The sequence below is a fragment of the Eretmochelys imbricata genome, chromosome 1 (assembly GCF_965152235.1).
Source record: "Eretmochelys imbricata isolate rEreImb1 chromosome 1, rEreImb1.hap1, whole genome shotgun sequence".
NCBI lineage: Eukaryota > Metazoa > Chordata > Testudines > Cheloniidae > Eretmochelys > Eretmochelys imbricata.
This window is the reverse complement of record NC_135572.1, coordinates 155393568-155409017: the sequence shown is the minus strand read 5'-3', so window position 1 is coordinate 155409017 and position 15450 is coordinate 155393568. Positions and strand designations below refer to the sequence as shown.

Sequence of the window (15450 nt, the reverse complement as noted above, 5' to 3'; positions counted from 1 at the left end):
GTGCAGTATATGGCTCCCTATCAGTGGCCTAATAGGCCATTAAGATTATTTCTTATCAACAATTCATATACAGATGAAATATGAGAGTTGGAGAGCAAAGTATCAGTGGCACTGTTGTGCTCAGACTGAGTCTGCATACCATGCATATGTGGGAGAGAAGAACATTCTGGGGATGTTGGTTCTCCACCATAGCATCTGCAATCAGCAGAAATGCTCTGGGAAGTGGATCACCTAGTAATCCAAGCATCTTGTGCCCAAAAACAGTTGGCTATTTCATGCTGCGAGGCATTTTCTACTATAAGGTCAGTTGGATTCAGATCAGATTGGCCCCCCCTTCCTTGTACGTAAACCATCGCAGAAGGGGACAAATGTAAACTCTTCTCTGTTTGTATTTCAACCACTTTTATTAAACAAACTTTATTGGGTTCTGCTGTCAAGATTCAACCAACAATTTTTAAGTTAGACCACGTGATGCCGATAGCTTGGGGAAGCATTTGTAGAATATGTTAAAGAACATATCCACTTTTTGTAAAGATTTTCTGTCTGAGGTACTTCTGGATCATCGATTGTTTTGAGTCACTTCTCATCATTACTTCATCTGCTTATTTGAAATGATGACTGACAAATTCTGCCTAGTGTGTAGTTATTCATCATTTGCAACCTCTTGACCATATTATTGCAAAGAGCTCTGCTTAAGGCCATTTGTGAAGACCACTCAGCTGCTTCAACTAGGGCAGAATTTGGAGGCTCACCTGCTTAGCAGTGTGAACTTTAGGGAACATAACACCTCTTCATTAAAGGCTTTCCTGGCTTCATCTTCGCTTACAGATACAAGTCAAGATGCTGATTTTCATCTATAGTTTGGGCCCTAAATACATTGAGGTGTCTCACCCCATGTATTACCACAATGCTGGCGATACAATGTAGTTGCTTTCACTGTTTCTTTTAACTATCTGGGTACAGTAAGCAGGGTGTTCTTCGTGAAGGGTCCTCAGTTCTGCAACCTACAAAAGCTGCCAAATCTGATTTTCAGAATACCCTGTGGGATGACTGTACGAAGTTCATCTTACTTAATGTTAATAAGTTTTAGTAACTGCACATGTATCCTAAGCTTTTTTAATAAACTTTTTTTTATAAACAATAATATTTTCCCTAGGGAAAAATCTAAGAACTCCCTGATAAATGCTTTAGCTTCCTTCTGAAAACTACCTTTTCAAACTCTGGCTAAAAAATACCTGTTAAGCAATTTAGAATATGCTTCTGCATAGGGTTTTGTAGAATTCCAAAAGGTTTATGGAACAGAACGTACCAGCCATTAGCTTTTTTAAATTTGAAGCTCACTCCATACTTGACACCTTACCACTTTATAATGCATCCTAAGTGAAATGGTACAATAAGAAATAGCATTTAGGCTCCCCTATCAACAATGATCATCTACAGTGCACTGCTTAAAAAGGTCAATCAAGGCTCGGAGGACTACCAAGGGGGTTGTCTTTTCTCCTTTTATAACTAGAGGGGCTCAACTGTGCCCAGTTTTAGGGGAAGGAGGCTCTCTACATTCCTTCTGAAACTGCTCGTGTGATTGTTACAGGAAACGATTTTGACCATCCTGTGGAGTGGGCAATAAATGGCGCTGAAATGGCCATTTCCCTGAGCTAAGAGCAAAGCACCTGATAATGCGGCGGGAGGGCTGTCACCTTAATTGCGATCCCACGTCTCCCTGAACCGCCTTCGCCTTGCCGTCTGGCAGCGGTGACGGCTAGAGAGAGATAAGGGAGGGTTTCCTCTTTCCCCCTCAGTTTGTCCCCTCGGGCCGCTGCCAGCCCTCACTGCACGGTCCGTCTTGGCCGGCTTCCCTGCCCTGCCAGCTCCCTGGAGGCGCCTGTCAAACCCCAGCGCCGGGCCGAGGGACCAGCCGCTCCCAGCACCGCTGCGCTGCCCGTGACACTGAGCGCACGCGGCCGCTGGCCTCCGACAACCGCCTTCGCCCTGGGGCGAAGCGGGGAGCGGGGCGCAGCCGCCCAGCCCCGCGGCTCCCATCCCCCTGCTTCTCAATGGGCCACACGCAGCGCGCGCCTCGGAACTCGGGCAGGGAACGACCCCGCCCCTCCCGAGCTTCACAGGGGAGCCTACTGCCTCCGCCCGGCCCTTCACTTCCCATGACGTTATGTGAGACCGCGGCGCGCCTGCGCACAGGGGCCAATCCCTGTCTCCCGGAGTAGTGGGCGTGGCTCTGCGCGCGGTTGTGGCGAGAGTTGGGGTGGGGGGGGCGCGAAGAGCCCGCGTGCGTGCTCAGTGGGGGGCGCGCGCCTGCTCGCTTGCGTGACGGACTGGGAAAGTGTCGGTGGTGGTGCGCGCGCGCCCGCCGGTAAAGCGCTTATCGCCGCCGTTGCCGCCGGAGTGCGGGTCGGGGTCGCGCTTGCCTCCCACCCCCCACCCCCCCGGCGCGTGCACCACGAGGAACGAGGCGGCGCTACCCGCTGCCGCTACACCGGCCCCTGCATGGTGCCCGCTCCGCCCTGCTAGCCGGGGCCGCGGCCGGCGGAGGGAGGGAGGGAGCGAGGCGGGCGGGGTCGCGGAGCCCGAAGCCAGCGTGAGCCGCGCGGGGCGGCCGCGGCCCGCAGGAGGAGCGGGCATTCCCGGCGCGGCCGCGGGAGCCCCCGGGCGGCGGCGGCGGCTGGGATCGAAGGTGGTGCCCGGCGGGGAGCGCGGAGGGGATCGTGCCCGCGGGCCCCCCTCCCCCGGGCCGCCTCTCCGGCGGGTCCCCCCCCTGCCTGGACCATGGCCGACGACGACGTGCTGTTCGAGGACGTGTACGAGCTCTGCGAGGTGATCGGCAAGTAAGTTCCGCGGCGGCGAGCGGCCCGGCCCGGCCCCTGCGCGCGGGCAGCGGGATGCTGCGCTCGGCGCCCACCTGAGCCGCCGTGCCCGTGTGTCACCCGCGCCCTCCGCTGCGTGCGGCGGCGGCGGCGGCCGCGGCGACTCCACGGCGGCGCCCGCCTCTCGGAGCATGGGCGCGGAGGGGAGAAGCTGCCCGGTATCTCCTCCGGCCACCGTGCTCCGCCAGCTCCCCTGCGCCCAGCCTGGCAGCAGCCGCCGCCGCCGCCGCTTTCCCCAGCCCGGGTCTGCGGCTGCCGGCTGGGCAGGGGCAGGCTCCTCTGTAGAGCCGCCTCTCCGTGGGGGTATCTGCGCGTTGGGGCGCCAGGTGCCTTCCTGTGCTTTGCTGCATAGTAACCAGCTCGTTAGTGGCAATGCCGGTGATACTCCGTCTCAGGTAATGCTCAGTTCCCGTGTGAATCCCTGGCGGTGCCCACCGTCCGCTCGGAATAACGACGCAGGAGGAGAACTTGGCCTGTTAGAGGCTTATTATGCAACTGCTGTTACACCGATGTTCAAGGCGTGCATCACACCCAAGTTGGGATAGCTGTTAACGTGGCACCGCTGTTTTGGCTCACCAGTGTGGTAGGGTGTATGGAGCTGACAGTCCGATCCCCCACCTTTTTTTATCTGTGTTGTGTAATTATACTCGGCAAAATGCAGAGAATCAGCCTGATCAGCACGTTGATGGAAAATTGAAGCTGAAGTTCCCCCTCTTCTGTGACTGTCCAGTATTGAAACCCATTTTATCAGCCTTCTCTCACATTTCATATCTTCAGGGCTTAGATGTTTTGGTTGCAAAATGGAAATGAAAGGGAGATGCACCATATTTGAAGAGACTTATAACTTCCTCATTTTATGCATATTTCTCATTCAAAAATTGATGTTGTAGGTGTTTCAGCAGTGAAGCTGTTTTCGGTTTGTTGATGACAGTGTCTTGTGGAAGCCTGGTGTAAGGATGACTAGTTACAGTGTTCTCTTGATTTTAAGCAGAGTGGAATTTTATTTTTTAAATTTATTTTGCACAACATGACTGTTAGCTGAAATGTCAGTAGTTGTTTGACTTGAAAACCAGGGCTAAAATGGTCATCTTTCTTGAATGACTGTGTTTCTTCAGAATTACACTAACATGTCAGTCTTAAGATCAGATTGCTTTGTTCTTAATTAAATACAAATATATGGGCGCTTTTCATTTTATTGTTTATTATAGGGCACCATTGTCTTAACACCTATTGGTTTTATAAAACACCTTGTCAATTATAAAGCTTTAAAGAGGTTTGTTGGTTTGCACAAGAAATGGTTTAACTGATGTTACTTAATGCTTGTCAAATGGAGAAAAGCTTCTGTGGTTAAGAAATTGGACAAAACTGGCACTACCAGTAGAAGAACAATTTCTTATGTTCATGTGATTTCTTCAGGTGGTGATATTGTGTATGAATTATAGTACCTAGTGTATTTTACTCCGATGTGGTTAGGGTTAGTAAAAGGGCATAATATATGTGCCTATATTTATGAATACCTTTCAAAGGGGGTTGCTGTAAATATTTTGAAGTATAAAATGACTCTTATTTTGTGTGCAAATGCTTCTGAAAAGATAGCACAATAAGCTGTAAATTACTTGTAGAACTTTAAAGTGAATAGTTCAGTGTTTCTGAATCACGTGGTCTTTTAAAACTGTTCTTTGTGATGTAAATAGGTTAATAGTGTCAGAGTAGTGCTAAGATTACACAGCCTGTAGCAAGAAATAGGTTGGGTCTTTGTGCTGCTAGCACTGCTAACTAGTTATGCTTGCTTAAGCCGTGTCTACACTGCCACTGTCGGCGCTAAAACTTTAGTCGTTCAGGGGTGTGAAAAACCATCCCCGAGCAACAAAAGGTTTTAGCGCTGAAAAGCGCCGGTATAGATAGCGCTTTATCGCCAGGAGCAGTACCACCCCTTATTTGGGGTGGATTTTTTTTTATCACCAGGGGAGAGTCTCCTGGCGATAAAGCATGACTACGCTGCCCATGTCACAGCGCTGCCACACTACCCTTAGTTGCCTTCTTTTGTAGAGGTCAGAAAGATGTCATTCCTCTTAAAGACCATTTTAATAAATAGCTCCATTATTTGTATAGTTGGTATTATTGTCACTTGAATGGGGCTATAGTTGGAGTTCTTACTATGTACCACCTCAGATCTATGAAGCTTATTCATCTTTGAGCCCTCCACGGAAGGCTAGTGTAAAACTGATTTGTATTGCTGCATATGCATCTTGCTAAACAGCTCTCAGTAAGCCATCAACTAAGTGTCTGTGTTCCTGTGACTTATTACTGATTGATACGGTAACTTAGCTCTTGCAAAACAGCACACCTGGCCTTGATTTGCATTTTAGACGCATGAAATAATTAAAATACATATAATTTCTTTTTCCAAATAGATGGTTACCGCTACCATCTTACGTAGTCTCCCTGAAAACATGCCTTTCTATGGAAAGGAGAATGGTAACATTAGTGTTACACATCTTCAGGGGTTGAACAAATCTTAGAAGTATATTCTTATATTTCTCTTCTGTTGATCTGCAAACCTGTTTTACCTGGGATTTAATCTCCCAGCTAACACACAAAAATGCAGTTTGCTGTTAGACTTCTTTTAAACTCTGGATTAACAAAATTTGAATGAACAAATACACTGGTAAGAATAGTTGATTTTATCTGAAGAGACAAATACTTTTAGTTGCCTTTAGCCTTTTGGAATATATTTCATTGTAATTTCATACTAATTAGTTGGTTGAAATTAAGGTTGTGTGTTAATAAACAGCCTGACTACCCCCTGCTTAAATTCTATTAGTAGGCATTGTTCATGTTGGGTGGATGTTGGAGGAAAGGAGTGTAAGGACTGTGGAGGAATAGATACATTCATAAAAGTGTATCTTCCAGAAAACACTTGAGGGGAGATTTTCACTTGTATACACCATATCATATACTTCTTTATCCCTAAATATAAAACAAGTATTACATAGACAGTCAGCACCATGAAACTTCTATCCCTTGTTAAACTTTGTTGCCTTTAACTTAAAATTCAGTGGTGTCCTTTAGGATACTAGCATTGGTCATGTTACTGTGCCAGTCCCAGGTTAAGTCTTGGATTGTTGACAAACTTGTGCACATCCAGATGCACTCTGATTAGGGCTTGGTTTATAGTAAAGAATTAGGAAGTTTCCGTATGAGCCTTCACAGATGTGTTAATCTACCTCAAGTTAACTGGCAGTGAGATGAGTTATAGACAAATCTTTAAGACTTTCTATGTAAAACTTCACTTGGAAGCAACTCTCCTTTGCTGTTGAGCGGGATATATGCTAAAATATTTAAGTGTTTTCATTCTAATGGCGAGGCAGTGAATTAGATTCATAATTCATAGATAATTACGCTAAGTGCATTTTTTTTTTTTTTTTACTTAAAACCTTAATTCTGACCACAGCATATAGTAGTCGGTATGAAACTTAAAGTGGGTGAAGAGGTTTTACCACATGAGGTGTTGCCATGAAAATCATTGAGCTCATTCTTTACTATATGCAATAGTTTTCTTTAGGCTGAAAATAATGCCTAGTTTCCTTTTAATGCAGAAGGGGGACCATGGGTACAGAACATACAAGACCAGAACATGTATTTTATGTTCAGTATAGTTTTGTTTTCAGTCCTTGCTGTGTAAGGATTTTGTTTCAGCTTTGATTTTCTGGGCCTGTAAGATTCACATTGATTTATGGCACTCATTAAATGCTAACATGGAGACTACTTTGTTGGGAACATCACAGACAGACTACGGGTTGCTTTCATTGCAGTTACTTATCCTGTTGTCTATCAGAATGCCTTAATTGTAAGTATTTCAGTCTAATGCCTTACACTGCAGTAAATTCATGTTAAATGGACATTTGTCAAGATTAAAATTGTTAATTAAGATTAAAATATTTTTTCTGCTACTTATACCAGTTTACTTTCACATTTCACACACAAAAGGATGGTAAATAAAACAATTAACTGTAATGACACTTTTTAACAAACAATGAAAGGAAAGCTAAAACCGAACAATAAACAAAGATATTCAACAACCCTCCTCCCCTCCCCCCCCCAAAGAAATTTAAGGTGTGAAAAAAGCAATTAGCAATTGCATCTTTCTGTCTAAAATACTAGTGCACTAATTCTGAGAACTATGGAGATATTTAATGATACTGACGGGCACACTGGCGCTGATATGGAAGGGTTGGTAAAAGAAGGCTCGGATGTATGCTGCCTTAAATACTAGCTCTGAGCAATGGCAAGATAGCTGATATTTTGGCACAGGTACCAAGCACTATCCCTTGTGGGGTTATATCAGCTAAAGCATTTACAGACTTTCTCCTTATTATAGCAAAAGACAAGATAGTATTATAAAAAAGGTACATTGCATTTTGTCCTTAAACAAAAGCCCCAGAAATTGTTGATGACTTTTGTAGTCCTGTAATATTTCATGTAGATATCATGGTACAAGTTAAAGGTAATCAAGCCATATTAATCCTAATATGGTGTTAGCAAAGGTCAGTTCTTAATATCCAGTAGGCATGTCAAGTGTAAATTTTGCTCTGAAAAACATTTCCTTTTTAAAGTCCTTCATTTAACAACTTACATATATATTCAAGCATTACGATTTGTATCTCTGCTACTGATTAATATTCTCAAACCGTTTAATGTTGCACTGTGTAGGTTGCACGTGTAGGCAACTGTTAATCCAATTAAGATTACAACTCAATTTCCATTTTAAAATGAATTTTGGTACTCTATCTAAAATCCACAAACTGATATTGTCTTCAAAGATAGGCTAGGTTTGAGGTGAAAGTAGGTATTTTGTGCCAAATGTTCAATTCATTTAAAGAATTTTCTTAATCTTGACACTAAAAATAGAGGTAATTGCCAGAGTTAGTGGTCTAAAAGTGTCAATTTCTAGCAAAAAAAACTCACTTCTGTTCCCCACTCAACTGCATGAGTTATTGCACAAGGTCAAAGATTGTTGATTTGGTTTTTAGAACAGTAACATGAAAATGGCTTGTAGACCCTGAAGGCATTAAGTTAAGACATCAGAAGATTGTTGGAGACCTACTTTATTTTTATTTATTTATTTTAAATTGTATCTTTCCTTAAATATAAATGTCCACCTGTGAACAGATCAGGAAGGAAGCTTGTCACTCAGGAAAGGGAATGGAACTTCCAGAAAACCTTAATGTAAACTTAAAATTTATCGGTAAATCATGTCTCACTTTCAAGAGTGACAGTCATCAAAGTTTAAAAAAATTCTTCTAAAACTCTTTTGCAAGTTTGAGAATGGATTATGATGACACTTTTTGGACTTATTCATGTGACAGAAAGGAGTGCTTCCCTGGTCTGAAACTCAAGTTCAAAATATTTTGCTAGTGAGACAACTATTAAAAGTGTAATCCAAGTGTGTGTGTGTGTGTGTGTGTGACTGAGAAAACCAAAACTAAAACTCCACCCAAACTAGAACTTTTTCACAGAGCTTGGTGTAATTCTGGAAGTTATAATGATCAGATAAGGCCTTCACGTTGGGATCCCCTCTTTCAGTTTGCCATTATTGTCTGTTCTTTATTCAGTAGTAGGTTATGGTGTAGCATGGTTCTCTTTCTCTTTTTCCCAGGTTTAGGATTTCCATTTGATAGTGTCAAGATTTTCACTGTTTTGTGTTGTGGGCACCTGGAATAGAAAGTCTCCCTGCTGTGGGTTGGTTGTGTAGTTGTTTCTCTGGATTTGAACTTTGCTCTGCTGCTCCACAAAGTCCTGTTAATCTTGATATATCCTTCTGCATAACTCCTAGTGTGCATTTCCTGTAGACTGTAAAGGTGGTTTACATGAGAGGTTGATTGGGGTGAATCTGAGGGCAGAGGAGAAAGGAAGTCTGGTAGTGGTGGTAGACATTTTACCTCACCTGCAAATCTTCAGAATTACTGTCCTGAGAAGTTCAGCAGGGCCTTGTCCTCCAGGCCTTAAAGTCATGTGGAGACCGTTGCAGCGTTTATTAGGAACCACATGAGATTAGGAAAATCAAGTCTAAATCGAGTGTTGTTGACACCCTGGAAAGATTTAGCCCTAATGCAGGGAGGAGTTGGCTGACACCAAAGGTCATTCCCCATTCATTGCTTCCCCATTCTCCCCCTGTAGACCTCATCCTTCCCAAGAAGAGCTCCCCATTTCTACATGTTTCCTAAGGCCTGCAACAGTGGAGTTCCACTCCTGTGATCGTTGAAAGCCTGCAAGAAAGAGGAGATGAATACACCTTCCCACAGGTGCCATGTTAGTATTAGTTTAAAATAGGAATCCCAGAAAAATCTAAGGTTCACTCACTTCCACATAAGGATTTAAGGGAAAAATCCTTACTGGATATTGTAGGTAGCTGAATTTATTTGCTTTATTTTTTTCCTCAGTGTTAAGGTTAATTTTACATCTTAAAATCTAGAAGTTCCGTTGAAATAGCCAAGCTATACTCAGTCTTCCTGTATACCCTGAGAACATCAGAAACTCAAATTTTTATCATATTTGATTTTGCTAGTAACCACAGAAAATAGAATCTTCCCCATAATCATACAATAAGATTCTAGTAAGTTAAACCTTAGCTCTGAATTTCCTGCTTTTCAACTCTATGTATATTTTACCACCTGCAACTTTCCTTTAGAGTTTTATCTTTAAGTTATTACTGACATATAGTTTTACTTTAATAAATGTTTTGTCAGAGAGAATCTGTTGGTGGCAGAGCATGCAGGTCAGTATTAAGAAAACTGTTTTTATAACAGTGAAAAGTGGATTTTAACAATACACTACCTTAAATACAGTACTGAGATGTCTCCCATTAGATAAGTGACATTTTACTATGTTGATAGTGTGATATTAGTTTAGTAATCAAAATGTATATCTTGTGATGTATTTATGGTAAGGTCATATAGTAAGTACAACTTTCCTTTTTGGAGGGGAGGGGGGCTTCAACAATCTAGAAACTAGGTTGTTCCTCCTTTGCTGAGTAGGCAGCTCTGTCAGTCAGCTATTAGACTTCGTTGCCTTTTTTTTCCATCAGATAATCTGTCTTCATTGATTAGTCTCTTGTAGGGCATGTTTGCAGTGCAGAGTTAGCCTGGGTTAACTCTGTGGTGGGGTCAGATGCATCATGCAGTCTCTCAGCTGATTCAGGACAGTGGCTATTTTCTATAAAAAGGAACTTGGAAGGCATTCCTTATGTGCAGCATGAATGGGATAGGCTGTTTGCGCTCCTTATGCCACAAGATCTCTCTTGTTCCACTTCCAGGGAGTGGCAGTATTTGGCAAATTGGCCACCATTACGTACTGGCTAGTGCTCAGTCCTGCTGGGAAACCATCCCTCTCCTGGGCTGAGGTCCTGCAGCTCTTAAACGTCGTACTTGTCTATACAGTAAAGTATATTGTATATGTGGTAAGAACTATGGTGCAGTTAACTACATATAGTAATACCATTATAACTACAATTGTTTAAATTCACACCATATCTTAAACTGGTATAACTTGTGTAGACATGCCCTAAGAAATAAAGACAGAAGGGGACCTCTGTTTTCTCATTTAACCTTCAGGGGCAAGTTGGTATGTCCTCAGGTGAGAGAGATGTCCTTACCATGACAGCAGTTATGGTATGCTGTTGTTATAAGATACCTATATATCACTAATAGCTGTTCGTAAAGTGATATAGTTAAAGCAGTACAATCTGGTGTGGACACAGTGATTGCTGGTAGAAAGGAGTCTTAGATCAGTACAACTTAGGGCTTGGCTACACTTGTGAGTTAAAGCTCATTAAAGGAGCGCCGGGCGCACTAGCTCACACTACCCGTCCACACTGGCAAGGCACATAGAGCCCTCTGACTCTGTGGCTAGAGTGCTCCTGGTACTCCACCTCGGTGAGTGGAATAATGTTTTGTGCTCCCCTGCTGGAGCGCCGCAGCACCAGTGTGGATGCCCTGGTCGGTTAGTGCGCTCTGATCGGCCTCCAGAAGTGTCCCACAATGCCTGTGCTAGCCACTCTGGTCGTCACTTTGAACTCTACTGCTCTGACCTCAGGTGACCAACCATCAGACCTGCCCTTTAAATTCTCTGGGAATTTTGAAAATCCCCTTCCTGTTCGCTCAGCCAGGCATGGAGTCCTCTCAGCAAGTCTTTCCAGGTGACCATGCCTCCACGCGTCAGGCGATCCCCAGTATGGAGCAATGGCGAGGTGCTGGACCTCATCAGCTTTTGGGGGGAGGAAGCTGTCCTGTCTCAGCTGCGCTCCACCCATAGGCATTACGATAACTTTGGGTAGATATCAAGGGACATGACGGAAAGGGGCCAGGATCCAGGATGCACTGCAGTGCAGGGTTAAAGTGAAGGAGCTGCGGAATGCCTACTGCAAAGCCCGCGAGGCAAACAGCCACTCCGGTGCTGCCCCTGCAACCTGCTGTTTCTACAAAGAGCTGGCCGTGATACTTGGCGGCGACCCCACCTCCTCTCCGAGTACCATCATGGACGCTTCAGAGCCCAGTTCAACAAGGCAGGAGGAAGAGGAGGAAAGCGGGAGCAAAGGTGCTGAGCCGGAGGAAGACACACCGGAATCCCTAGATACATGCAGCCAGGAGCTGTCCTCAGGCCAGGAGGAAGGTAGCCAGTCACGGCGGCCGGGGCTTTGGGAAGGACAAACACCAGAGGAGGTTCCCAGTAAGTGGCTTTTATTTTGTGAAGGAAGTTATTCGGTGTGGGCTCTTGGGGTGAGGAGGGTTAGCGGTGTGTGCATGCATGCCAAGATGGGAATAGGGTGTTGATGTGCTCTCTCACATCACGGTAATTGACCTCAGTGATCTCTTCAAAGGTCTTATCCAGAACTTGGGCAATGCACTCGTGCAGGTTTCTCGGGACAGCCACTGTGGTCCTTGTCCCAGTAAGGCTAACTTGTCTGTGTCACTGCACCGTGAGGGGCAAGGGGACCATTGCTGTATCCAGGCAAGCTGCATATGGGCCAGGGCAGAAGCCACATTGCAGTAGAAGACCCTCCCTTGCTTCCCAGTTCACCCTCAGCAGCGAGATATCTTCCAGGACGAACTCCTGTGGAAAATGTGGGGACAGTGTTCAGTATAGGGGCCCCCTGCCACTGTTGGCTCTCCCCAAGGAACAGAAACCCAGAGGACAGTACAGTAGTGAAACAATTAGTCATGTTTGACCCTGTGCTTACTCACCATTTTGGGACTCCCATGGGTTATGTGCGCTCGCTTTGGGACAGGCAAATTATGCTATTTGTGTAGACTGTGCTTGCCCTTAAGTATGGGAAAATCATTGCTCTGCCTGGTGTGAACAATGTTACCTCTGTTAAGTGTTGCATTTTGCCTTTGCAGATGCAACCTTGAGATCTCAGCCGTCCGTATTATCACTAGCCGAAGGACTCCAAAGAATCAGAAAGAGGCCACGTAGACGCAAGGAAGACATGTTGCATTAAGTAATGTAGCATTCAAGTAATGAAAATCGAAAAGTGCAGGAGTGGAGGGACAGTGAAAGGAGGATCCGCCAGCAGAATGAGGAGCGCCAGCACAAAAGTGTGGTGTTCCGGCAGCAAAGCACTGATTGGCTGATAAGCATAATGGAACGCCAAGCAGACTCTATCCTGGCGCTCATAGCCATGCAGGCAGAACTCTACCGCCCTTCCCCCCTGCAACCCTTGTCCCAAACTCTTTCCCTTGTGCCCCCATGTCACCTCCAACCCACTTTCCTCAACATCCAGGTTCTTACCGCCACCAGCTGCCTCCAACACCTGTAGCTTCACCACCCAGCCCTGAAAACTACGACCCTTACCGACTGCACTCAACCCCCGCATATAACCACGGGGATGTTGTCACCAGCCAGGTCCAGCGTCCCATTCAAAGAGCATCAGCAACCTTTCAAACGGCCAAAAGCACACTCCACAGTCATTCTGCACCGGCTCAGCCTGTTGTTGAACTGCTCCTTGCTGCTGTCAAGGCTCCCTGTGTAGGGTTTCATGAGCCATGGCATTAAAGCGTAAGCGGGGTCTCCAACGATCACAGTGGGCATTTCGACTTCCCCTATGGTGATCTTTTGGTCTGGGGAAAAAAGTCCCGGCTTGCAGCTTCCTGAAGAGGCCAGTGTTCTGAAAGATGCATGTGTCATGCAACTTTCCAGACCAGCCTGTGTTAATGTCACTGAAATGCCCACGGTGATCCACAAGCGCCTGGAGAACCATAGAGAAATACCCCTTCCGATTAATGTACTTGGAGGCTAGGTGGGCTGGTGCCAGAATTGGAATATGCGTGCCATCTGTCGCCCCTCCGCAGTTAGGGAAACCCATTTGTGCAAAGCCATCCACAGTGTCATGCACGTTACCCAGAGTCACAGTCCTTCTGAGCAGGATGCGATTAATGGCCCTGCAAACTTACATCAACACAATTCCAGTGGTTGACTTTCCCACTCCAAACTGGTTAGCGACCGATCGGTAGGTGTCCGGAGTTTCCAGCTTCCAGATTGCAATAGCCACCCGCTTCTCCACCATCAGGGCAGCTCTTAATCTTGCGCCGCAGGTTAGGGGCGAGCTCGTCACACAGTCCCATGAAAGTGGCCTTTCTCATCCAAAAGTTCTGCAGCCACTGCTCGACATCCCAGACTTGCGTGATGATGTGATCCCACCACTCAGTGTTTGTTTCCCAAGCCCAAAAGTGGCGTTCCATGGTGGTGAGCATGTCCGTGAATGCCACAAGCAAACTTGTGTCATATGCGTTACTTGAGTAGATATCATCGTGGGAACCCTCGCTGTTACTTTGGATCATAAGGAATAACTCGACTGCCAGACGTGACGTGCTGGTGAGACTCGTCAGCATACTCCTCAGCAGTTTGGGCTCTAGTCCCGAAGACCGAAAGGGAAGACAGCGCCCGGAGTACAAAAAAAAGTTGAAAGATGGCGCCAAATGTGGATGGAACCACAGGGATTGCTGAGATGCGAACCGATGCATCACGGGGCCTTGGGACAGGAGCCAGAATGCCCCGTGACCCCTGCCCCCTTCCCACAAGCCACAGCACCAGAATGGGAAGAGGTGCTCTGTGGGATAGCTGCCCATAACGCACCGCTCCCAGTGCCGCTGCAAGTGCTGCAAATGTGGCCACGCCAGTGCTCTTGAAGCTGTCAATGTGGACAGACTGCAGCGCTTTCCCTAGTGCGCTCTCCAAAAGTGAGTTTAACTCAAAGCACTCTACATCTGCAAGTGTAGCCACACCCTTATTCTTGTAAGTGATACTGGCATAAGGCACCTTTATACTGGTATAATTTTGTCCACCCTAGGGATTGCACTGGTATAGCTAGTTTGGTACTATATGGAGACTTGACCTTAGGATATATGTGATTTGGGAAGAGCTGGTAGTGACCCCCTAATTTCAGTTGTTTAACGCTTTCTATTAAAAGGGTTTCTGTGACTTTTTCTTTGAGAGGCATTAACATCTCCATTATTTGCAGCAAACCTTTATATTCAGTAAGGACGAACCCTTCGAACTATAGAAGTGCCTTATTTGTCCCATGAAATTCCATTTGGATTAATTTGAATCAGAATCCTTCCTGTGCTGTTAGACATCACTTAAGGCATGAACAAGGCTTTGCCATCCCTTTCTGTCCTAGGCTGCCCTTTACATGTCCTTTAGGTTGTTAAATCCCATATATTTTCTCCTGTAGTGTTCAACAGAGGAATTCTACTAGTGTGTACCATTTGCATGATCCTCCAGCTGCCCAGTGCATGCTTGCCAGGGCAGAGATAATTGGTTGTTGAATACTTTGCTGAATCTTAGCATTTGTTATAAATTCATTCTAACACTTAATATTTTTCTAAGGCATTTGGATTAAGAAAGTTATATGAGGCTTGTCTACATGGGAAAGTTTCTTACTAGAGTAAGAGTATTTACATGGGAAGCTAACAGTAAAACTAAAGGAGTTTTAATTATAGCAGTGGAAGATGTAATTTACTTACGTCACTTTGGAAGTGGGGTAAGCTAAATGGAAAAAAGCTGTTCTTATTCCTGAGTAAGTGTGTCCACACATGGAGTTATACCAGTATAACTAACTATAGCCTTATCATTAAACTACTATAAACTGTTATAGAGGTTTATAACTGGAAGAAATTCCCATGTAGACAGGTTCAAAGTGTTTAAAAATCATCATTACCGTCTTTCACTTGTGTTCCTCAGGAAAATTTTGGCAATCTGCCCCAACAACAAACATGCATAAAGATTTCCAAGGCCAGGTCCATAACACTGCCCAAAGCACCAGCAGACATTGTGCTGGGAATGCCTGGAAGATGCCAGAATACCTGTAGCTGGGAATTGAGGAGAGCCAGTCTGGGATTCCACTAACAACCCCTTCCCTCATCCTGACCTGGCATGTGACTCCAGTATTCCACCTTCCCGTGGGCCTGACGTAGGACAGGAGCTCCCCCAACCTCCAGTGGGGTGGGAGGGAGAGTCAAGCCAGGCACCTGTACCCTGTAGTTCCTCTAAGGTGTGCACCTGTGTGGCCGCA

General features: G+C 45.4%; 1 protein-coding gene across 6 annotated transcripts in view; it reads left to right on the top strand.

The window, feature by feature from the left end:
• Window positions 1-2648: 2648 nt before the first annotated feature.
• Window positions 2649-15450, top strand: part of CASK (calcium/calmodulin dependent serine protein kinase) — a 425447-nt gene continuing 412645 nt past the window's right edge. For all 6 annotated transcript variants that reach the window (XM_077817582.1, XM_077817549.1, XM_077817556.1 and 3 more), the window contains exon 1: window positions 2649-2840. In XM_077817582.1, coding sequence (XP_077673708.1) covers window positions 2782-2840 — 59 coding nt within the window. In that variant the 5' untranslated portion in view covers window positions 2649-2781. The remainder of the gene's footprint in view (window positions 2841-15450) is intronic.